At 47.0% G+C, this 24679-nt stretch overlaps 1 protein-coding gene across 2 annotated transcripts; it reads right to left on the bottom strand.

The window, feature by feature from the left end:
• Positions 1-1034: 1034 nt before the first annotated feature.
• On the bottom strand, positions 1035-24679 carry Cpa4 (carboxypeptidase A4). 2 transcript variants are annotated; one of them, XM_085683785.2, is made up of 11 exons: positions 24533-24678; positions 19080-19161; positions 18488-18622; positions 16918-17016; positions 14091-14192; positions 12788-12892; positions 12051-12161; positions 10697-10787; positions 8740-8939; positions 7867-7951; positions 1035-2699 (listed from the first exon to the last, which is right to left on the bottom strand). In XM_085683785.2, exons 1-11 carry the CDS (start codon positions 24598-24600, stop codon positions 2512-2514), a joined length of 1266 nt encoding a protein of 421 aa, XP_085539911.1. In that variant the 5' UTR covers positions 24601-24678; the 3' UTR covers positions 1035-2511. The 2 variants fall into 2 exon arrangements, with proteins under 2 accessions (XP_085539911.1, XP_085539912.1); XM_085683786.2 differs by lacking the exons at positions 1035-2699; positions 7867-7951 and adding an exon at positions 7965-8097 and having other exon boundaries at positions 24533-24679.

Below are 24679 nucleotides of genomic sequence, written 5' to 3'. Positions count from 1 at the left end.
GGATGTGTAAGAGACCCTTCCGTTCACATCCACTCCGACGTTTCCCTTTCTGTCAGCAGAACGAGCAGAGTGGTATCTCACTGCCAGCTCGTTCTGAACGCCCTCCATCCCTCGCCATCCCTGTCAGACGTGCTTCCTTCCTCTTACATGATATGCTTGCTCCAGATAATTTACCCAATTCCCCCACCAGGTTATTTGTGTTTTCTTCCCAATCTCCAGGCCTGCGTACATTCTTTGTTGTGTGGATGAGGACTGTTGTGACTTATAACTTGCTTGGCCGTGTCTTTTAAAGAATTAATGCCCTTGGTTTTTTATTCTGGTCACGCAGATCACTCTTTTTTCTTATACGGCGCCTCATGCCTACTTAAGGAATCTGAAGGAAAATCTCAGTCTGAGGGCAGGGGCCAGAAACGGAGCCAGGTTACAGGTGGGTCACAGAGGCAAGCATTGTGTTGGGTACAAGGACGTCCAGCTGTCGGGTGTGTTCTGGTTACAGAAGTAGACATATCATTCTATTAGAGCTGGGTGCCATTAAAAATTCTAATCAGAGACTGTAATTAACTTTCCTTGCTCCGACGCCTGCTCAGTAAGCAGCCTCCTGATTATAATTTGGCTGCCCATGTATCTCGCCTACAGGGAGAGAATGCACTGAGAATACACTGCTCAGGCCGACGTGAGGATCCAATCCATTAAACAGTTACATGTCATGATGGAAATTAATAAATTCGTATTCTGATTTTATCATCTGCCTCATCCGGGCTCAGAAGGCGTGAGTCAGCATCCCCGGGTCTAATCAACACGGAAGCGGTGGATATCAAGCTTCTGGGCCGAAAACCAAGGAACTAGAACCAGCCAGAGTGAAATCACCAAGGTAACATTGCCCTAGAGGCCCCTCTGCCTGATGAAGTAGGCCTGCGCACATGTCATGCCATAGGAACAGGGATTCAAATTTACTTCTGACATTATAAAGAGCTGCATATTCAAGACTGTGGCTCAGTTCCATTCAGGTGAAAGCAAAGAATAAAGGATGATCATAAACCTATATTGAATATTTATTGGCTTATGAGGACACACCAGATGCTGCCCAAATCCTAGGCAGAAGGTTAAGATTTACAGACATGATTGAAAACAGGAGAAAAAAAAAAGCCCACAAAAACGAAAACCGCAACACAATCAGGGCAGATGGTACGTGCTAAGGAGAGATCAGGAGGTGTCTGGCTGGTGATGAAATCTTGTTCCCGGTTGGTGCTCAGGGTCCAGGATGCAAAATAGAAGGTGACTTTAAACACAGGAGGAGAGAAGCCAGGAGGCAGAACACAGGGGACACCAGACTCAAGCTGGAATGTGCTGAGGGCCTGAGATTGTCCAGGCTATAGGGATGATTTAGGGCCTGTGGGGTGAGGGCAAGTTCTCTGAAGTGAGTTCAAAAGGCAGGGTGGAGAGGAAGCCAACAGGACAGATGGTGCTCACCGAGTGATCCTGGAGTCTATTCCCCATTTCCTCCGCGACCCATGTGAGCATCACCTATAGTACAAGTGACCTTTCTGAGAGTCTCAGTAACGCCAAACATAAAGAGAAGAGGGTAACAATAACGGACATCATCTGAACACCGAGCCTTGGGATGGACAAGAGCTTGGCTGTGTGCTCAAGCCAACAATAACAACAACAACAAATAATAATAATAATAATAATAATAACAATAACAATAATTAAGAGGAGCCAAGTGTGGTGATGCCCATCTTTAATCTCTTTAATGTACTCTGGAGGCAGAGCCAGGGACATCTCTGTAAGTTTGAGGCCAACTTGGTCTATACAGCAAGTTCCAGAATAGCCATGGCTACATAGAGAGGCCCTACCAATAACAACAACAGCAGTAATAAGAGTAGGAAGAATAAGCAGGCCAGAAAGACCAGTGTTGATGGTTCAATAGGATTTGTTCCTCAAAGAAAAGTGTGTTTCTGAGCTGAGCCCCACTCCTGGGGAGACTGGGGTAGCAGCACTGTTTGACCCAGGAGTTTCAGGCTAGCATGAGCAACACAGTAAAACCCTGTCTAAAAGAAAAAAAGAAAGAAAAACAAGTCAGAAAGAGGGAAAATACAAGGAGTTCTAAAGATAAGCACCGTCTCCCCCAGCAGTTCCCATAGTTTCCCCACTGGAGCCAGATCCCTGGCCTGGCTAGACATAGAGACTAGAGAACCATCAGAAGTGTTCCAAAAGTGAGGCAGCCATATGTATGCCAGCAGGAGGTAATGACCGTGACTGGGGCCTGCCCAACCACGCATGGGTAGAGAGGCGTACCAGGGGCTCAGCAATATAGCAGGACCAAGCACTACACTCATGGAAGAGCTCCTCACAGGCCCACCAGGATGTTGTTGTCTAGGGAGCGGTGCTGAAAGAGAGCCAGCTGAGGTCTCTACTAGCCAGGAAGGCTCCGTCCCACAGCAGGAAAAGTGATCTTCTTTAACAGCGGCCTCCATGGTGGCTTATGGGTAAAATACGAGCACTCCTTGACTAGTAGAGGTTGTCCCGCACGTGCTCCATGATTGTCTTCAGTCCTAGCCAGGTCTCCTCTGCGGTGGGGATGATCTGGCTGGCCGGCAAGAGGAAGCCATAGTGCCCAGTGTCTCTCAGCTCAAATGTGAAGGCATACTTGATGCCGTTGTCATACGCCCAGTCGATGCTGCTCCCACTAGCTGGGTCTGTAAGTCAGAAGAGAATACCATTGGCGCCTACTTCCCTTCAGGGTGCTGTGGGAAAGGGCTAGTGCTCTGCCTGGATGGTGTCTGGGGTATCTCTGCGCTGGGTGAAGATGTGTCGCTGTCATTGGTGTAATGAAAAGCTGAATGGCCAATAGCTAGGCAGGAAGTAAAGGCGGGACTTCCGGGGAGAGAAAAGAAGAGAAGGAAGCAAGGCATTCAGGAGATGCCACCAAGATGCAGAACAAGTGGAACACACAAAGTGGGAGAGAGGTAAAAGCAACATGGTACAATGTCAATTACTGAAAATGTGGGTTAATTTAAGTTATAAGAGCTAGTGGGAATTGATATCGTCTCCCTGTTGTTATTTGATAGCTGGCGGTCCAATTACAGGATGGAGTTCCTTAGAATCCAGAACTCTTTCTGGAAGTCACCAGGTCCTAAGACGTATATGTTCAAAAGGACACATTGGCTCCATCCTCAGGGCTTAGGTCATCCTGCTCTGTGAAGGTCTGTTCAAGCCTTAAGCTAAGAGATTTTCATCCTCATTCCCAAGGATGGGGAGATGTCTCAGTGGGCAAACTGCTTGCCATGCAAGCTTGTGCAGTAGAGTTCAGATCCCTAGACTCCACACAATGTTGGTTAGGCATGGCGGCCCACTTCTAGTTACAGCGCCCGGGAGACAGAGACAGAGTATTTTCACAGCAACCTGGCTAGCAAGACTAGCTGAATGGACAAACTCTGGGTTCAAGAAACCCAGCTTCGATAAGGTTGAAAATGATTAAAAAAGACAGCGAACTCCTCTACCTGCATGTTTGAATATATGTATACATGTGAACATGCATAAACACACACATATAACATGTATACATATGCCACAAAATGGAATCACCATTCCCATTTTCTTACTAGATCACTGCAATCCTCCAGGAACCTCAAACCTAGCGTGTTCGGGACAGAGTGAGATAGGTAGGCACCCCCCTCTAACCCCAGCGATCCCTGTCTCCTTGAAATGGTGCCCTGTGTCATCCTCCTTTAGACAGAATAAGGCTGGCCTCAAACCCCGAGTTAACAGGCTACTGCAGAAAGCTGTTGCGCAAGCCAGTGTGGCTCTGCCTTGCTTGTCTTTGGGCCACTGGTCTGGGGAGAACCAGCTGTCACTGTTGTAAGGATGCCCAGGGTGCCCAACGAAGAGGCTCAGTGAAGAAATGCAACTTCCTGCCAGGAATCAGCACTAATTCACCGGGCACTGGAGCGAGCCACCCTACAAGCAGCCCGGCTCCTTGAAGTCTGCCAGACTGCCACCTGGGAACACAGCTTGACTGTGACCTCCTGTAAGACCCTGCCCCACAGCTGTCCACAGAAGATGTTTTTGAATTTTTGACCCACATAAACCGGGTAAGAAAAGAAATGTTTATCACGTTAAGCTGGGAAGTTTTAGCCTAGTTTTGTTCTTTGTTTTTTTTTAACACAGCAAGAGATAACTGATCCACGGGAAAAGGAAACACATTCCTTGGGACTTCCCGTGCCGGAAGACTTGAAAGACATAGGAGGTCTATTTTTCTACTTCTTCCCAGTCACACTACTAGAGCAGGAATTGACCTACGAGTGGAAAATGTACTGTCACTCATAAAATGACAATCATCACTAATAAACTTCTGAAGATAGCAGATGTTCTTTTCTCAGCATCCGCCATGAGCGAGTTCCTCATGATGTCTTTATCTTTAAAATCCAGTGATGTTTTTTACTGCCCTTAGTTTATAGATGGGAAAAGTCCAGTCTCTGGGTGGGAAAGCAGCTAAGGAAGTACAGGCAGAACATGACAGAGCTGGAATTTAAGCCCATATCCTTTTAAGTGGTCCATTCAACCAACTTGAGGTTCATCTGGTGGATTAACACATCTGATAATGTAAGATCAGTCCCTTCCTTTCCCTTATTCCTGAGAACTGTTTCTCATGGACACACTTTCCTAAAGATACAGCTTCCACGGAATTGTATGTTCCCAAGGGAATGGAATGGGCTCTGCTATGCTCTCAGAAATCCTTGTGTGATCTGCACAGTATGTGTGCCCTGAGAAAATGCCCCAGCTGAAAGCAAACAGTACCTGGCGTGTCCAGTGGTTCTTTATATGATAAACTCAAATATTTCATAACATACTTGAAAGATACCGGAAGGAAGCAGATAGGATTCAAAGTGATCGTGTTCATAAACTCCATTTTATTTAATTCCTTACTCAATGTGTACCTACTCTTGCTTGCATTCACACATATGGGTGTTCATGTGTACAAATGCATGTGCAGACACATGTATGTGCGTATGCATGTGGAGGCTAGAGGTCAACCTCAGATGCTGTTTCTCAGTGCTGTCTAATGTATATTTCAAGACAGGGATTCCCACTGGCCTGGAACTCACCAGTTGTGCTAAGTTGTCTCCATCTCTTTAGCACGAGTTTAAATGTGCACAACACAATGCTATGGGTTTGAGGGATCAAACTTAGTCCTCATGTTTGCAAGAGAGCCCCTTACTAACCAAGCTATCTCCCTAGATCTTTTAAAACACACACAAACACACATGAATGCATGCACGTACGCACGCACATGTGCATGCAGGAATATACCATTAACCCCGTTCTACACGTTCTAATTTTCAATTAACACTTGATGATCACTCCCCATTAGTACACATTGATCCACCTAATTCATTTAAGGGCCGTTTAATGCTCCCCTGTATGAGTGCAGCAATTGTGTTATGGTCCAGCCCTCTCCTAATGGACATTTTAGATGAACACCAGACTTTCAGGCTGAGAAGTAACATTGTCACAAACATCCTTAAAAACCATGATTTATCATCGTCTCATGAGCCCCAGAACTTACCAGCTCAGAAGCCCTGAGTGAATCAGGATCAGTAAATAGAAAAGGAGTGAGATGCTCGGGGACAGGACAAGTAGCCATGATGACGTGACAGGAGGAAGGAGACATAAGACTCTAAAGAGCAGACAAACCCGTGGGAGGAGGCGGGTGTCATGTAACAGATACATGTGAGCATGACATGTATGCATGGGAACACGACTATGGAGCTCATTATTTTCTATAATAACTTTAAAAAGCATTAATAAAAAAAAGTAGACACAAGACTTAAAGCATAAAATGGGGTGAAGCTAGTTAGCAGAAGGACCTTACATCCCAAAATGACATATCGGGTCCTCAGGATGTAATAATTAATCCTCAGAAAACCACTCAATTGTGGAGGTGGGGTGGGGCTGAACTCTTTTCTCTGTGCTCTGTTTAAGAAGGCAAGAAAGTGTGAATTACTTTCATCTAAAATGATGACGCTAAGGAAGGGTCAGCCCTTAAAGGTACAGATGTCAACCATGGATGTGGCATGTGCCAGAGCCCCTGGCTGAGACAGACTTCTAATATACAAAAGTCAACTCCTCTTCTAGCAAGCAGCAGAGGCAGAGAAGACCTGTAAGAGTACAGAGTCTTGAACGATGTGAAGTTTTCCCGCTCTTAGACAGCCTCGGGAGAGCCCTCCTCCTCCTCCTCCTCCTCCTCCTCCTCCTCCTCCTCCTCCTCCTCCTCCTCCTCCTCCTCCTCCTCTGAGGCATCTGGTGAGTATCCCTTGACTTGACAGGGCTCATGCTGGGGGAAAGAATGTGTTTGATGTGGGAGAACAAGGCCATTATTTAAACTGATGTCTGACCCAAAAGCAGGGACCCTGGTGACCCACAAAGATCTTGGAGAAGACCTCCTCAAGGGACGCCTAGCAAATCTCCCTTCGCTCTCTCATCCGCCATCACTTCTGGCTGATTAAGCAGAGGGTGGAGCTAGTCTCCAGATGTGTCCTCTGAAGAGTTCCCATTTAACCACACTAATAGCAATAAACTATGAATAATTAATGGATTGTTGCTGCAATTAGCAAGACAAACACCAGCATCGTGCTAACTGCTTTATGTTGCTCTGTAGCTACACACACAGAGATGAGAGAGCTGAGATCAGAGGCAACGGAGACAGTGGTTGCTATGGAGAAGGCACTGTTGAGGGACAACTCCATTACAAGGGAGCAAAACTGTTCTTCCCATGTCAACATTCATGCTTGCCGTTTGGCCAGAGCTGCGCCGTATGACACTTTCCCATCTCTTGAAGACAGACCCCCAAAATAAGAGACTTGGCAAGATGTACAACAGAAACTGCCCAGATGAGACCAGAACAAACAAGTCCTCCAAAAGAGGCTGTGGGTGACAAGCTTTGAGGCCATGTTTAGATTTGGAGACTTGGTAGATTTCTTTTCTTTTTTGCGAGATAACTAATCATAGTTAGAGGACCCCTTACCTCTTGTTCATGCTAACACTTATATCACTACCACCCAGTGCCCAACACAAAGCTGGGAGTTCCCTCTAAAATGGATAGGGAGCTGGGGAAACAACTCTAGCACAAGAACCTGAGTCTGGATCCCCAGCACTCACACAGATCAAAGCAAACATGGTGGCATGGGTCTGTAACCGTGTGCTGGTGAACAGAGACAAGCAGATCCCTGGAACTTGCTGGCCAGCCGGTCTAGCCAATCAGTGAGAGACCCAGTCTCAGAAGAGAAAGTAGAAAACAGTAGAGATTAGACAGCACCCAACATTGACCTCTGGCCCCCACATGCACATACACACATGTGTACACGCATGCACATGTGCAGACTAAAACACACATGCGAAATGGCAGATAAGCTTTTGATAACTTTTTGATAAAACATGTCAGGATTCTTAATCCAAATGAGGAAGGGAGAGTCTACCTGCTGACGGGTCCGAACTCATCAAGGGCACATGATAAACCCCTGAGAGCGGGAGTGACCCAGGTGAAGATGACAGCCTACAATAGCCATTTGTCCCAAAGTCCTAGAATTCTGGTCTAGAAGTAGAAAGTAGAAAAAGACAAGATCTCCTGAGTAAATTGGGAACATGGGGACCTTGGGGGAGGATTGAAGGAGGGAAGAAAAAGGCAGGGAGGGGAGCAGAGAAAAATGTAGAGCTCAATAAAGATCAATAAAAAAAAAAACTCTAGTCTAACTATTAAAACAATCAGGCAATAACAAGGAAATAAAGCTTGCATGATTCTTCCTGCCCCATTTCAAGTTTCCTCCCAAGGTGCTTTCTAAATACCTCCCACACAGGCGTACTCACAGACAGTGGTGCAAGTCGGTCCTACTTGGTACTTCGTGCCCGAGTGGGAAGCCAGAGCTTCGGCTGCATTCCTTGCCACATCATCCTGGGAGGTGAGCAGAGATCAGTGAGCACCTGGGACACATGCGCTAGAGACTCTGGCTGGAAGAGCTCCGCACACGTTTTCCTAAGGCCTGGAGAGCTACTTGCCAAGCCCGGAGGGATCTAGTTAAGACAGAGTTCTGAGATATCCTATGGGAGAGGAATGTCATGTTCAGGTACAAGATCGAAGGCCAAGTATGCTCAAGAGAAAAACCTTGAATAGAGAACCAAAATTTGGTCCACATCTAGCCATGAGTCTGGGTGGGGTGGGGCTTCTTCAACACACAGGCTTGTGGGCTAGCAGTGGCCTGGAAACAGGGTGGAACCCCAGCAGACCAGCATGGGGGCAAAGGCCTGCGGGCATCCTGAAGATGTCACTCCTACTCCTACACCTACCTATAGGTACCTTTCCTATTCCGGGAGTGAGTCATGGCTGTGACACAGAACCCCCAGGCTTTGACCTATGACCTTTACGTCTTCCTTAACCAGAGCGAAGGCATTTCCCCTTCCCATTATGGTGCCAACCATGGTCTTTAGCAAGTAGCGAATCTGTGTCATGTTCTAGTTAGAAAATCAAGTGTGCAGGCTGGACAAAGTCTTAGAACTCAGAGAGACGAGAGAGGGACTATCTTCTTTCTGTCCCTAGTGGGTCTGATGTCACAAATCAAAGCGCATGGAAGTACTCTCTAAGGCACCTATATTTGCCCTCGAAAGCTTTATAGCTCAGTCAGCCACCTTGGCTGTGCCAAAGCCAAGCGGTCAGGGACTAGGCAGAAACCCTCCATCACGTACCAGCTCCTCAGCATCTGGGGCCTTCTTGACTGTGTACCCATAGGGATACATCAGCAGCTGTGAGTAGCTGTGCAGGTCGATGAAGCATTTGAAATCCCCATGCTTTTGAATAAAATCCACCACTGACTTCACCTCCACTTCGGAATTAGGGTGGGAGCCATGGTACACTTCAGAGCAAGGGTTATGGCTGGCCCCTTCTCCTGCGGAGGAGAGTTGATTGGTAACAAGTAACCCAAAGGCCAAGAAGACAGACATGGGGACAGTCAACCCCAAGTCTGACTGGAATGGTAGACAGGTATTTATCAGGAAACTAATCATGGCAGGTACAGATTCTGGGGCAAGGACAAGGAGGGAGTTTGGGGGTGGGGGGACGTTGCTACAAATGAGAAGGAAAAGTATTGCGACTTTTTTAAGTGGATAGAGTTGACCTCGTATTGTGCTAATAGTAGTTGTCATAAATAATTAATGTCATACTCAAGAACAAGTTGTAATTAATAAGTGTGCTTGATAATTAATATGAATACCAATAAATAATGAAAATGACTCCATTTATTCTGGTGTCAACTTATTCTATTGGTTCAGGTCTTAATGGCCAACTGCTGCCAAAAATAATGCATTGTTGTGGCTTAAAAAAAAAATCTCTTGATTACTTAACAGGTATTTAGATAAATTGCCTTCTGCATTGTTTCACAGTAAAGCATGCCTTGGCACGTGAGTTTGTGTGTGTGTGTGTGTGTGTGTGTGTGTGTGCGTGTGTGTGTGTGTGTGAAAGAACGAGAGACAGTCATGATTGACTGACTGACTGACTGGCTAGCTGGTTACCATCTTCCAATCATTATTTTCCTTGTGATTTTTATGACAATTCTATATAATTAAAATAAATCCATTCAAAACAAAATACTGGGATCCCAGGGTACAGCTCAATGAGAGAGAGCTGGCCTGGCACATACAGACCCTAGATTTGATTCCTGGTACAGCAAAAAAGTAAAATAAATATGTATAATTTATTTTGTTTTGTTTTTGTTTTCAACACAGGGTTTCACACACAGATTTACATAGTCCACATTGGCCTTGAACTCGAAATGTGTGTGTGTGTGTGTGTGTGTGTGTATGCGTGTGTATATATGTGGTGTGTGTGTGTGTGTGTGTGTGTGTGTAAGTAGGAAAGAACTACTACTGAATTTAAAACTGGAAGGTGAAGTTTATTTGATAATTTTTTTATCAGTTATGTAATCTTAAGATTATCCTTGAGGTTCAAGAACAAAAATCCATTCGATGGACAGGAAGAACAAAATACGTGTACAATAGATGGTACTTTTGTGGGGATGGCTTTGAAGCACCTGGAACTCAGAATCCAGATCACCTAATTCTTGCTTGCTTTCCATAGCTGCTGATTAGTACTAGCAAACAGAAGAGGGGCTGCTAGAATTTAAGTTTTGCTACAGGCTCTTGCCCATTAGAGCAACAGTGCTAACTGTTCTCTTTTGACTTGCCACCAGGAGCCCTTCTACCCAGCCACAATTTGCCCAGGCAAAGCTGGAATAGCCAGGGTTAAAGAGGGGCCTTGGAATCATGCAACTAAGATGCGTGTGGTTTTTAAAATATTAGTGTAAAAAGCACTCGACTAGAATGTGCAAAGCCTCACCCCAACAAATCAATTAGGTAAATAAATAAATATTTGAAATTAACACAGCCATCATCACAAAGGAAAGACTGTCTGACCCACCGTTTTCTCAGGAGGACAGAGATTATTGAATCATTCCCTTTCAAAATTACAACAATCAGACTTAAAAACAAAACAGAACACACAGACACAGAGAGCCCCAGGGATGTCCCGGGGTCTCTCAGTGAATGGAAGAAGAAGACAGAATGGAAAGTGGTTTCCTATCCCACACTGCAGGCCTTCGTGGACAGGTTCATCCAGTGCTGTGGGGGTTGACTCCGTCTCCCCACCTACCTGCGAAACTGGCGTTCCAGTTTCTGTTTGGATCAGCTCCAATACAACGGCTTCCTGGGTTCCGGGACCGTGTCTTCCTCCATAATCGGTTCTGAAAAAAGCCCCCAAACACTCAAGATATGTCAGGATACAGGAGCAGCAAAGGGTTCCTCTAGAAGCTAAGACCACAACAGAGGGGCTGTACTGCATGTGGCCCTGCCTCGAGGACACCTCCAGTCCCCACTGCCTTGGCACTCTGCTCCCGACCCTTACGGGGGAGGTGGTGCACACCTCTGGCTTTAAAAAGGAATTTGGGGCCAGGTATGGTGTCATACACCTTTAATTCCAATACTTGAGAGGCAGAGACAGGTAGGTCTCTGTGCATTTGAAGCCAACCTGCTTTACATCGCTCCAAGCCAATCAGGAACACATACATAGTAAGACACTGTCTCAGAATACAAAACAAAACAAACAAGAGACAGTGACCCCCTCAAACTGCCCTGATGAGAACTTTCTATAGAAGAACCAAGCTGGTCCCATCTGGATACATTGAATCCTTATTGTCTCCTGCAGAAAGAGAAGCAATGGCCACTGAACAGCACCCACGCCGCAGACATACAAGGGGCCTATTATATTCTAAGGCAGTCACCTGAATTCAATCACCCTCTCAACCAGGGAATAAGGGAACAAATTAAATCGCACAACAAAGAAGCCATCAACCAAACGCAGAATGTGAGACATTATACAGGAAATTACTTAGTTTCTCCAACAAATGAATGACATTTTAAAAGGATGTGTTTGGGGTGCCGCTGAATGAATAAAGACTTCAGAGACACAGCCACGGTTCCCGTGCACAGACCTTATTGGATCCTGACTTCGACAAATTGACTCCTAAGAGATGTTTTTTTTAAAAAAAAAAATAATAATAATGGGGGGTGTTAGAGGATATTAAAGAACTTCCATTAATTTTTCAAAGGTGACAGTGCAGTAGTGGGTTTGGGGGTTTTTTATTATTATTATCAGCAGCTAGAGATGCGTGCTAAGGTCGTTGTAGATGAAATAACATGATGTCTGGGATTTGCTTTAAAATATGTCAAGAAAATAAATTGTGTGGGAGCAAAAAAGATGACTAGAAGATAGGTAAAGCGTTGAAAATTGTTCAAGACCCACAATAGAGAGTTTCTTAGACTATTCTCTCTAAAATAATAATAATATATTCCCTGGCGGGCCTCAGCTCAGAGGATGACTGGAAAAGCCAAACCCCAAAGGAGCATCGAACACGCACGTTGGTGGAAATCATCTCCAAAGGCACTAACAGAGTGTGGACCCCAACCAGGGGGTTCCGCCCAGGCCCTGGCCATTTAGAAGTACTCACATGAGTTTGTGTGTACACATATCCATCAGGATTGGCTACCGGGAGCACGAAAATATCCACTTTCTCCAAGATGGAGGTGACAGCTGGATCCTTTTGGTAATCAGTCACAATCTAAGCAGAGACAACACCCTTGTCAGCGATATCACGGCAGGGTGGGTTTGTAGGTCCATCCAGGTGTTTCCCTGAGATGCCCAGCACCCTGCTAAGATGGATGCTCTTGGATGGCCTCTACCCTCTGAAGTCCCCTTGGGTTCTCTGTAAAGCCCTCTGAGTCCCTGAAAGCCTGGGGACGGAACTGCTCGACTGTATTAACTGTCGAGTGATAGGAGGCGGCTCTGTTCACTCCTTCCACGTACTCTGCCCCTTTCTGCCGGCACTGACTCAAAAAAGTTTCTTGAAGGATCTGGAGGCAAAATGAGAACCCAGGGACCCTGCAGAGCTCGGAAGGGGATGAAGGCAAAATGGATCTGAGTTAGGTATAGAGTGTGACTCTGGTCCCTTTCGCAGGGCCCACCTTTGAAATCCCTCAGCTTGTTCACAAACACGGTCACTTGACCACAGCAAGACGACTGAGAGAGGGGCTTTGGCGGTTTATTTCCCCCACCTGAGTAGATGCCAGCCTACTGAGTCTGTGTAGAGTAGCTTCCTACCTCATCCCCTGGGCCCAGCTACATAGGATGGATCTGTCCCCCACCCCGGGCCCACCAGAATCCTTGGCTAATTCCGGGCGACATGACCTTCCTCGCAGTCCAGATGGCAGTGGCCTGCGAGATCCACTCCCGGGAATGGATGCCTGCATTCAGCCAAATGGCTGGCCTCTTCTTCCCTCCTCCCGTGCTGAACTGCAGAAGGGAAGAGAGGATGGAAAATGACCCCCAGTCCCCGTCTCTCCTCACCTCTCCTCTCCCCAGCCCGCTCCTATTCATTTAATTCATTTAAGATAATTCAGAGACCAAATGTTCCTGAGGGCACTGTCTATTTATCGGGCTTATTCGTGACCTGGGAGCTTAATTGGTTGGCTGCGGCTCTGGGCAGCCCAAACCTCTCCAGCTTTGAGGGCAAACGGGAAGAAGAAACAATTGGTATCGTGGGTCAGAATGCTAGTGTGGTTGGCAAGAATAGTGTAGTGTGTCCCTTGAAATCTCAAATGGTCTCCCAACAGAGAGAAACACAGGGGTGCACGAACCAGACTCTTCTGCTGATGTAATAAATGAATTCGGTTTTAAATTACGAAGGAAGCTTCACTATAGCTCTTTGTAAATAGTGGTAATGAATTCTGCTTCTGCCTTTGCCGTAGCACCAGGGCTCTATGGGTCAGAGCTTGGTGCTAATGAAGCCGGGGTCTCTATCAGATGGGCAAATAATCTAAACGTAATTATTTTAAAGGAGCCAGCTCAGCGGTGTGTCTCCCTCCTACCAGTTATTCGTATAAACTTGACTTCTACGAAGCGAAGGGGCTGGCGGACTCTTAGCATCCCCTGTTGTTCTGTGGTTTTTTAACGCCCAAATTCCTTTCTATGCGTTCAGCTGAATTATTTACGTAATTTATGTCATTGTCATAGCTCTCTACCTCTTTTGCCAAGACAGACGTGAATCTGTTAGAAATATCTGGAAATGGGGCTCCATGCAGCTAAAAACCCGAGGTTGGACTTAAAGTTACATCTGTTCTGATGTAAGCGACCTGAGTCCTGTTCCAAAAGGCCCGAAAAGTAGAACAGAGTTCACATCCCAGCCTAACTGGCTAGGTGGCAGTGAAGGCAGACTGTGGGCTTCTGAGAGTCTTAAGGAACACTAACGGCCTCACCCTTGATCTTCTCGGATGGGATATGCTCTTTCTAACATCCCTACAGATAAGAGCAGGGGATTCAATCAGATCAAAATATCTGATTAAGCAAAGATGACTTGAAACTACAATCCCTTCCTGAGAACCAATGGGGTTATAAAGCTGGCCTCTCGGTGGCAGACCATAGCTGGGTACTGGAAATTATGATCCAGAAGTTTGTGTCAAGTCAGGACCCTTGGAAGGGCCTTAGGCCTCACCTTCAGAACATACATGGGTCGCTTTTCAAATGTCTCTCCGATCTTCACTCTGCTTGCCAGGTCAGGGAAGTCTGTGGCAATACTGTCCATCTCGTGGTAAATCTGAAGTGTGGAAAAGTGAGCCAAGGATACTTTTTAAAGAATTTTTTTTTTTTAATTTTTTGAGTTGGGGTTTTCCTATGTAGCCCACCCTAGTCCTGAACTTGAAGTCTCTCTATCTCACTCTTGCAAAAGCTGCAATAATAGGCATGTGTCACTACTCAATGATTTTTTAAAATTCTATTCCATTGTGCAAGCCAGGCAGTGGCGGCACACGCCTTTAATCTCAGCACTCGGCAAGAAGAGGCAGGTGGATCTCTGTGAGTTCGAGGCCAGCCTGGTCTACAGAGTAAGTTCCAGAATAGTCAGGGCTATACTGGGAAATCCTTTCTTGAAAAAAGCAGAAATTAAAAGAATAAAAAATAATTCTATTCCATTATGGGCTGGGTATCTGTGAACCTTATCTTGTCACTCTTGAGTTCCTTGTTGAACCTTGGGGTTGGCCGCATTACTGGCATGGAGTGCTACGACAGGGGATTGCCTGCACAGCTACTTTCTGCAGTTTTCTAGAGGATACACATGTCAGTTGTCGGCAAAATTGTAGTTCACTTAGGACTTTTGATGACCAGTTTCCTGCCCAGCTTTTTATGTGGTTTTTGGGGACCTGGGCTCAGGTCCTCTTGCGTGGTGAGCATTTTATGCATGGAGTCATCTTTATATTTCTTATTTTAGCTTAGCTTTTTTTCTTTTTTTTTTTTTTTTGAGACAGGGTTTCTTTGTGTAGCCCTAGCAGAGAGACTTAAACAGACACTGCTCCAAAGTGTGGTTCTTGGCATCATCCTGAACTGGATCATCAGAATAGGCCTGCCTACCAATGCTCTGAATGGCAGGACTTACTAAATTGTTCTCTTCCAGAAAACAAAACAAAACAATAGCAACAACAACAAAAAAAATCATTCACAGTGTGTATGTGTCCCCCACACAAACAATACAAATAAAGTATAATATAATTTTTTTTTAAAAAAAAAGCCACATGTAGTATGCCTTTGATCCCAACACTCAGGAGGCAGAGACAGGTAGATCTTTGTGAGTTCAACGCTAGCCTGGTCACAGAGTAAGTTCTAGGGTAGTTAGGGCTACACAGAGAAAAAGGAGAAAACTGAGTATCCTCTTGACTTCCACATTAGTTCCATGGCACATGAACACCCATACATAGATAGACAGATAGACAGACAGACAGATGAAAGATAGACAGATGAAAGATAGATAGATAGAAGAGAGATAGATGATAGATAGATAGATAGATAGATAGATAGATAGATAGATAGATAGATAGATAGATAGGCAGGTAAATGGAGAGGTAGATAAATGGGAAATTAAATTAAACTATTAAAAATCTCCAAGCTATACCAGATGTGAGGTGCAAATTCACATGTCAGCCATCACCACACAAAGACTTGAAATCAGAAACCCTGGCAGCAGCAAACGTGGCATTCCCACTGGAGACCTAGAACAACCTAAGTGGTACCAGGACATGAGCTGCTCAGAGTTGGTTTTAGGAAGAACCCCGAATGAGCTGATCAGGAGAAAGAGGCCTCCTGTCCCAGGCCTCTGGGAACAAGAGCTAGCTAGAGGTCACTTCACTGTACAAGGGGCACCCCAGTCAGTGGGAACAGAAGCAAGCAGATGAGAAAGTGAGACAGACAGACAGCTGGAAAGGTAAGTGGATGGCCTCTCTTGGTCCCTGGTTGACATTTGCAACAGGCTAGCTCAGCTGGGGAGGGCCCCACATTAATGAGGCTAACGTGTTATATGGGTTTGGTCCCTGTGTGGGCCCTGAGCTCTGCTTTTGCCCGTGGCCCGAGACTGAACTGAACTCTTAACTTTATCCAGCTGTTTTGCAGATGTATGTCATTGGTCACAAGAGGGCTCAAGGGGCAGAACTGTTGGAAGTGTATACAATAAACAAAGCTACTGACAATCATGGGAAAGAAGTAGAAATAGTTGGCCAGCCTTTGAACTAATCCCTCATCTGGAAGGAAAACAACTCGAGGTATACGCCTTGTGAAAGACTTGCCAGGAACATGGTGTTTGCACATAAAGAACAGCACGTATTAAGGTAGAGGAGGGAGATGAGCAGTTTAGATTTGGGAGGGGGGTCCCAAGCTAGGACAATCTGCAAGCTAACGAAAGAGACACTTGGGACAAAAGAGACCCACGTTGTGAATGATACTGTTCCATTCCGAGGTCCCTTTTGACTTCTCAGGTTCCAGTATCATATGAAATTATTCAGCTCCAAGTTTTTCATTTGAAAGTTTGGCTTACCTTGAAAGTCAGCTCTATAAAGTGGTTTCTGACTGCATACAGCACCAAATTGCACCGTGGAACGAGTATACGGTATAGGGAGTCGTGATAAATGAGTGGAAATATTTGGTTAACCTTGGAAATAACCGCTTGTCTGCTTGCCCAGAGTACATGGCATTTGATTCTGTGCTAGGGATTCCAGTGGGGGAGAAGGCTGAATTACAAGGACTGGAATGACCGCCATTATATCATGGTTTCCTTTAAAAGGCTGCTTGATTAGGGTGTCTGCAAGAGAAACTACAGCTATGTCTCACAGGCACATCGGTGCTGGTGGGGGTTAAACAACCAGAGGGGAAGGCATTCAAGTGCACACATTTTAGCCCCTCCGTGAAGTGATACCATGCTGAAGCTGGAGGGAAGGAGAGAGGTTACAAAGCTGGGCAAGCGGAGAGCGTTGACCTCAAGCGTGCTTTGAAACACTTACAGCTTCCAAGGAATGGTAAGATCCATAGTTGAAGCTGTCGCCGCTCCGCTCTTGCCCTTCACTGTGTTGCATTTCTTCGTCTTCATTATCTAAAAGGGCCTTAAAAAAAAAAAAAAGACACAGCAACATGGTGAAGAAGGGATCCCCTGGATATATAGGTTTATCTGGGTACATAGATTGGCCAAGATGGCATCACCCTCCGGGTAACAAGCAACCCAAATGTCCGAGGTCTAAAGGGGGCTAGAGACCGTAAATTATACAAACCAAAGATTACAATTCAAGAGAAGGTAAGTTCCTGCTGCATACAGCTAAAATCTCTTTCATCTTAACTAAATCACATTCTAATGCTACTAATTCCCAGAGGGTTTCCATTAATTCTGTGGGGTAAGACAATGGAATTATCAGTGTTCATAAGCTTAAGGTCTTTATTCCCTAACATTCTTGGTTCTATTGAAACTTTTCGGCACGTAAGACTAGTGCAGTGTCCATACCCAGAAGAAGAGTTATCTGTAATTATGTGTGTTGATTATGCAGTCAGCGTGACACAATTAAAAATAATAACAAACCGTCCTGCCTTTCATTAAAAAAAAAAAAAAGAGGGAGGGTCAGATTTTTTTTCCCATGTATCTATAAAACCTTGCTTTTTAATATCCGATTTACATTATCCCCCGCAAAACCCGCTTGCTCCCTGGAAGTAGCATGTGCACAATTCAGCTTTTCTACGGTATGAAATCTCTCGGCATCGGCTCGCATCTGGTATCCAGTGGCTCTGAAGCACACAGCTTGGGAAGCCATTCAGAAACAAAGAAATTCTTATAAGCGCTCATACTTTGAAGGTTCTTGGCAGATGTCTGCGACATGTGAGGATGATTAATAAGCTCACAGCTGCTCACACCATCAGGAAAAACCCGGGCCAAATCAACAATTAGTCCATAACCCTCCTCGGTGAAGGAGAGAGTGTGAGTCAGGGGCACCGTCCTGCTGTTGAATGTAGGTGGTGGGGCTGGATGGCGCTGTTCCCTCTGCTGGGAGCTATTGGTGACATTCCCCCTTTCTCTAAAGATACCTCTTCTGATTGGTTCCCAGTACCCCCCACCACACACACACACACACACACACACACACACACACACACACACACACTTGCCTTCTAACTTCAGAAAAGAAAAAGGGAGAGGAATGATTACCTACGGAGGCATCTATGATGTGCCAGCTACTGTTAGATGTATTCTATGTAGTTGGTAGAAGCATTACCTCTATAAACAGTTGAAGTAGGAATCATGATCACCATTTTAGCAAGGATGAAATGGAGGCTCATGAGGGTGCACGCTTGCCCAAGGACACAGACTAGTGGCTAGCAAAGTCAGGACTTAGATGGAGATGTGAAGCTACCTATCTCTACCGCACGCTCACCCCGGAACGAGCTATTACACTCTTCTTCCATCAGTCCCAACTTCTTCACCTGGGAGGCGAGAAAGGATGACACTGGACCTTCTGAAAACCTCCCAGGTCCGGTCTTATCGGTGGCTTCATCTTACGCAAGACTAGCGAGAGTTCCTGGCCTACCCACCTGGAGGTCTTCAATTGTCACCGAGTAGTCTAAGCCCTGGGACTTCAGGAAGGACTTGACAGGCAGCAGGCTGACAGAGGGGACAAGGATGTCCATGGGCCGACCAAAAGTGGAGGGAGATTTCCAGACATTGAGCTGAGGCGAACAGAAACGCATCAGGTTAAGACAGCTCGGGTCAAACACGACCTGAGCTCGTGTTCTTTAGAACCACCGTCGGAAGCCAGGGTAACCCCTGAGTCCTGCCCAGGGACAGACATCCCCCCCATTTCACCAGCATGTCTGGTCAGACACGCGGCCCAGTACCTAACAAAGCCCAAGAGACAGTGAGGGCTACAGGAAGCCGGAGCCTGCAGCTCAGGTCTCCCAACTAACAAAGCAGCGACACTGAGCCCGGCAGGCCTTCTCCCCTGCCTCTCTCTCTCTCTCTCTCTCTTTCTCTCTCTCTCTCTTTCTCTCTCTCTGCCCGCTCGCATGACTGGCATGTTGGCTAATACTCCATTATGGGCAGAAAGTACGCAGGGATAAAAACAAACACAAGGATTGTTCCCCCTCAAACTCGGAACGTTCAAGAGGACGAAGAAGAACCACATACCTTAAAGTGGTCCGAATTCACTAGCTGAGTCAGTTTTCTGATCTCGTCTTCATTTCTGACATTGATCCTAAAAACTTGGTCCCTGGAGAAGGGGAGGGGATAGGGAGAGGGGGATAACGGTAAGCTCTCAGCTGGCAAGTAGACCCCCAAACCCAGCATCCCAGACAGGGCTGTGCTGCGTGGAAGGAAACAGTCTAGTCTTCGGTTATAATGTATAGCCATTAAAAACAAGGCTGTGTGGCACGGATGAAAGAGTGCTTATGTCTGACTTTAAGGGGGGGGGTATTAAGTGAAGGAGCAGGACGCGGGATTGTATGTATGCCATGATTACGGGTATGGAAAAAGCAGATGGACTGGAAGCAAAACAGACAACGGAAATCAAGTAAACGCTGCCAGCGCTCGTTTGGGTCGTGGGATTATGGATGGCTTACTTTTTCCCCTCTTGTATCTGTTTTCTGCAATGTAGTCATATTACTTTATAATGAAAAACATATATATTTTTACAGAAAGGAATGTCCCTGAGTGAGGCTCCAGGCTAACTCAAGACATAAAGAAACACTTCTTCACTGTCAAAGGCGAGGGCTTGACACCCCGACAGAGGGAACCTTCGTGCCTGGAAGAGTAGGGAATTTTGGGGAACAGACCCTCTATCCTGGGAGGCCGGGGTGAGTCCTCTAACTATTCCTCCCAGCCCCACACATGTGCTTTACAGTGGAATTGAATGTGGACTAGGTAGGATATGAGGCTCAACCTGAGATTATTCATGACTGCCTAGCAGGCTCTGAGAGCGCCCGGAAGCAGCCTATTTAGTGGCAGCCCCCCCCCCCCTTGTCGCTTGTCCTGAGCTTGTTTCCTATGCATCATTCAGCTTCTGCAGCGTTGGCAGGGGAAGAGGGCCCCCAAGTCCTGCGTGGGTGGGAGAAGGCTAGGCCTGAAAAGCCTTCTTTGAGCTCTCAACTCGCAGAGAGCCAGCGGAGCCATTAGGCGTTGCTAGGTGACGGCCCAAATGAATCCGCACTCGGCTCTGTCACGTGCGTCATCCCTGACAGGAGTGAAAGCCGGAGGAGCTGCTGGAGAGGGATGTGGGCTGAAGGACCTGTTGACAGAGTAAATGGCTCTGTCACAGGGACCGAAATGTGAGGCTCACGTGGAGGCTCTTCGCCAGAAAACCGGTTCAATCCGGATGGACTTCCAGTGTCTCACTTAGTTCTGGAAAGTTCAGGGAAGAGCTAGGCCAGGCACAAAAGACAAAGCTCACCGCAGAGCTGTTCTCAACACAGGTGACCGGACTGGGTAAGATGCCAGTACCCAAGTCTCACACCTTTTCACCCTAGCCCTCCTCCTGGGGTCCTGCAGGGAGGCAGCTAACAGCATCCCATGAAAACTGCAGAGGGCCCTACAGGAAGCCTCGTTTGGCTTCTCCGCTGAAGCTGCAAGGGTTCAGATAGAGTTTGTACATGCCCCACAGATTCAAGTCTGATCTCCAGTTGAAAGGTAGCAGGCTTTAAGAGGTCGGATCTAACTGGCCCTTGGAAGTTGGTTTTGTGGAGTCGGTTCCTAAGAAAGTAAGTTTAAAAGACAGAGCATGGCACCCAAGTCTCCCTGGCATCCCGTCTTGCCACATGATCCCCGCTTCTCACATACGTCACCTCGATAATGCCACACACAGGCAGAATAGACAGGGTGACCCATCTTGGACTGTCCACTTCCAAAGCTATGAGTGAAATAAATCTTTTTTTTCTTTGTATGTTTTCCAGCATGTCAGTTAATAGTAATTATTAACCTGATTAGACTTACAATTACCCAGGAGACAAGCCTCTGGGCACACCTGTGAGGAGCTATAGAGGCGAAGTGGGAAGAGCCAACGTAAAGGAGGTGGCCTCACTCCCTGGGCTTAGGACCTGGACTAAAATAGAAATACAGTTAACACGGGTACCCGTGGCTCCCTTCTGCGGATGCAAGTGACCAGCTGCTTCAAGTCTCTTCCACCATGACTTCCCGTTAGGATGGACCACATCCTCGAACTGTGAGCCAGAATAAGCCCTTCCTCCCTTAGGTTGCTTTTGTCAAAATAATTTATTTCAGCCACAAAAAGAGTAGCTAAGGCACCCAGCTTCAAGTATTTTGTTATAGCAACAGAGAGTTGACTAATACATACCCCACTGGGCCTGCAAAGAGATGGACTACAGCCCAGAAAAGATGGGGTATCAGACTACCATTTCTCTGTCGCAGGCAAGCAGCGTTGAAGAGGGTTTGGTGGAGAGGAAACCCTTGTAACTGAGGACAAAGACCAGTTTGGTAGACGCACACCCTGTATCCACCATCTCTAACTCTCCAGAACAGGAATATCTTTGAGATGAGCATGCTAGGGGCCAGAGAGGCAGTTTGGCAGTTAAGCGTGTGGACTGTTCTTGCAAATGACCCAAGTTAGGTCCTCAGCACCCACTGCTGACTGCTCACAACAGACTGTGACTCCAGTTCCAGGGTAGCTGCTGCCTCTGGCTTCCTCGGGCACTCACACGCACATACACAGACGCATAATTAAAACTAATAAAAACAAATCTTTCTTCAATGCACATGCTAGAAGGAGTGACATCTTGGGTGGCAAAATTAGGCCTTTTCCAAAGAACACAGGCTAGAGAGGTCACAGAGAAAGCGGGGGGGTGGGGAGGTGGAGAAGGACCAGGGAAAGAAAGAGGGACAGCTGAAGAACTCTTTGGAGTATGAAGAGCAGATGACACATCCAGGCTCTAATATATGTGCATTTTCCTCTCTACAACGTGGTGATGTCACAGCCAAACTCCCATGCTTCCAAGCACAATCCATGGCAATGGACCACGGTGACTTTACCGACCCTGGAGAAACATTCACGGCCCATTCTCTCACGTTCTAAAGAGCCAAGCTACACAGGTCAAAGACGCACACACCTGCCGTATGCAGGAAGAGGCAAAGCAGACGATCTGGTACTGCATGGAGCACCTTCCCCGCCTCTCCCCCACCTCTGTGTGCTTTGGTTCCAGCTCCCCTGAAAGTTCCTGTTCATTCCACACAGATGTCCTTGTGTGCTTTTGCACATGGCATTCCCTGTCCGTAAGCGCCTGGTAGGCTTCCGCCTCATCTTCAAGACAAGGTCATGTGACTCATGAAGCTTTCCCTAACCAAAGCTAAGGACAATAGCTCTAAAAATTGGTGACGATGGTAGAGTAGGGTCTGCCATTATCCTTATGAGCAACAGCATCATGGTGTCGAAAAGAAGAGTGGCTGTCATGCAAGGGGCAAACGTTTTCTTGCCTTCGTTGACCTTATCTCTGCTGGGAAAATACCCTTTCCAGCTCCCGACGGTGCCGCTGGTTGAGCTCAGCCCGCTGCACTAGCTGGAATTCACCAAAGACCTTGCCCTTCGGCTCTTTCTGGAGATGGCGAAAGGCCTGGGAGAAGGGAGCTGTTGGGATTCGCAGGTGACTCGCCTGCCCCTCCTGCTCTGTGTGGTTGCCCTAACAGCCCTTCTGGCTCTCTTCAACTCCCAGGACACCAAGATGTCTTTGACATCATGACTGGTGACGTCTGCTCGCTCACCCTCACACCTGTCCCATACTCGGGACGCTCAGTAATTGTTTTGGCAGCTCAGCTCCTATCCCTCCCCTATTTCCAGGAAGACAGCTAAGTGGTCAGTTCTCTGCGCCTCTCTCACCTACAACCCTGCCCAGGCTTAGCAGCTATGACTAATAATATTAAGAGGTGACCTCAAAAAACCCTGGGATGCTTGCCAGTTACCAGCTCTGCAATTACTTCCTGTTTTCCACCTGCCCAACACCTCCATGTATCCTGGCCACTGTCTCATCCTTAAGACATCTGAAAAGTAGGACAGGGGATACCAGAACGAGAGAGACCGGGGAACTAGGAGAACCAAGCTGCAAGGGCAGGAGATAGATGGGGGTGGGGGGGAAACCACCACCCTTATGTCCTTTACCCAGTCTCCCGCCCGGCTTCCCAACCATTCAAATGCTCAGAGTCCCGCTCCCCTGCGGCCTCTCCAGCCACTGAATTGGGTGTCCACGACATGCTGATGGATCCCAGCTAAGATTCTTCTACCTTCACTGAGGTGCCTACGACAAAGGAAGAACAGACTGGGAGATGCCATGGCACGTTTGATTAACACCGTTTGTAATCAGCTCCCGCACAGGGACCCTTTGTGTGTACGGCTCCTGCCGTGAATCCTCTAGGACCCAGCCCCGCTGGCTCAGCCCCGGTGCCCACTGCATCATGAGAAAGGTCCACATCCGGAAAATTAGAGATTCTTTTCCGCCACATGAATAGCTGCAGTGGGAGCCTTGACAGCTCCATGCGTCAGCCCACGCAGCAGTGAGTGTAGCTATGGCACACCTACTGCTGAGCTGCCTGCGGAAAAATCTTCCTCCTTGGCCACCTGCTATGCCTAACCTCTCCGAGCTGTTTGGCAGCAGGGGCAGGTAGGAACCGTCATCCCCATAAAAATTACTCAATCTCATGTAAGTAATTGCTTCAATAACCAGCCCTTGAGTCCCTTTAGCCAGATAACATAATGAAGGAGAATAAGCTTGCGCGGACAGGTAGATCAGTGGCATGGAGCGTTCCATTTGATCGACTTCTGTCACAGAAAAGGGGGTGAGCTTTGCATTCAGCATCCCAGCTTCCTGCTTACCAGCTAAGTAATTTTGGGCAGGTTCCTTAACCTTTTTCAGACCTTTTTTTTTTTTCATGTTTAAATTGAGGAAAATAACACCCTTGCCTGACAGAGCGGTGACAGGATCCACAAGAGGATGCACACGAAGACTCATTGCAGAAGGCAGAGATGTTCCGCAGTGAGGAGTTATTCTAATGCAGCCCTCTACCTGGGCACCGGAGCATCCATGTCATTCCCTGCCTCTCCAACTTCCTGTCCTTCATCAGCGCCACAGTCTTCTGTGGGGAGCGTGTGGCCCTGTGCGCACACACTCACACAGAGGCCTGGCGTGCATTTCCATAGCTGTGGCTAGGCAAGATCCATTGGATCTCCTTGTTCCAGAAGTCTGGAAAACCACCAACGATACACGGCCTTCACCACTGACAGAGTATCTGTCCCCAAAGCTGTGACCCAGCTTCTCTCTTTAAGCCTGGCAGAAACCTTTCTGGCTGTTCTTCCTAGGCAATGGTGTAGGAAATGCCTAGAACTGACCTTAGCAAGAGGGAGGGGGACGACCCAGAATTAGGAGATTGGGGAGATGGGAAGGGCCTATGGAGACCACTAGCTCTGGTTTCACAGAAGAAATCTGGTGTCAGAGAGAAGTGGCTGATCCAGGATGACACAGGGACAGAAGAGATATAAAAGCCCAAGTCCTTCCCATAAGCTCTACCACCTCAAGTTTCATCACTCCATTTAGCTCCTGGATTACTGAAATACTAAATAATGGTAATAAAGTTCAGAAGAAACTCACCCAAAGAATTTGTCCCGGCCACAGACGCCTGACCCAACAAGGGCCCCAAAGAACAGTAACCATCTCATGTCTCCCAGGTGCCAATCACACACTGACTGAGTCAAGCTGTATTTATAAAGGAGCCCAAGGCAGACTCACATCCTCAAG

The sequence above is a fragment of the Myodes glareolus genome, chromosome 25, assembly GCF_982192425.1.
Source record: "Myodes glareolus chromosome 25, mMyoGla1.1, whole genome shotgun sequence".
Lineage (NCBI taxonomy): Eukaryota > Metazoa > Chordata > Mammalia > Rodentia > Cricetidae > Myodes > Myodes glareolus.
This window is presented reverse-complemented; position numbering and strand designations above follow the sequence as displayed.

Coding starts and splice junctions, on each gene's coding strand:
- Cpa4 (XM_085683785.2), bottom strand. CDS start 24,600: ATGAGATGGTTACTGTTCTTTGGGGCCCTTGTTGGGTCAGGCGTCTGT. Junction 12,162..12,787: donor CCATCTGGACTGCGAGGAAG/GTCATGTCGCCC, acceptor GTCTCTGCTTAG/ATTGTGACTGATTACCAAAA. Junction 2,700..7,866: donor ACCGACTTGCACCACTGTCT/GTGAGTACGCCT, acceptor TCTGACTTACAG/ACCCAGCTAGTGGGAGCAGC.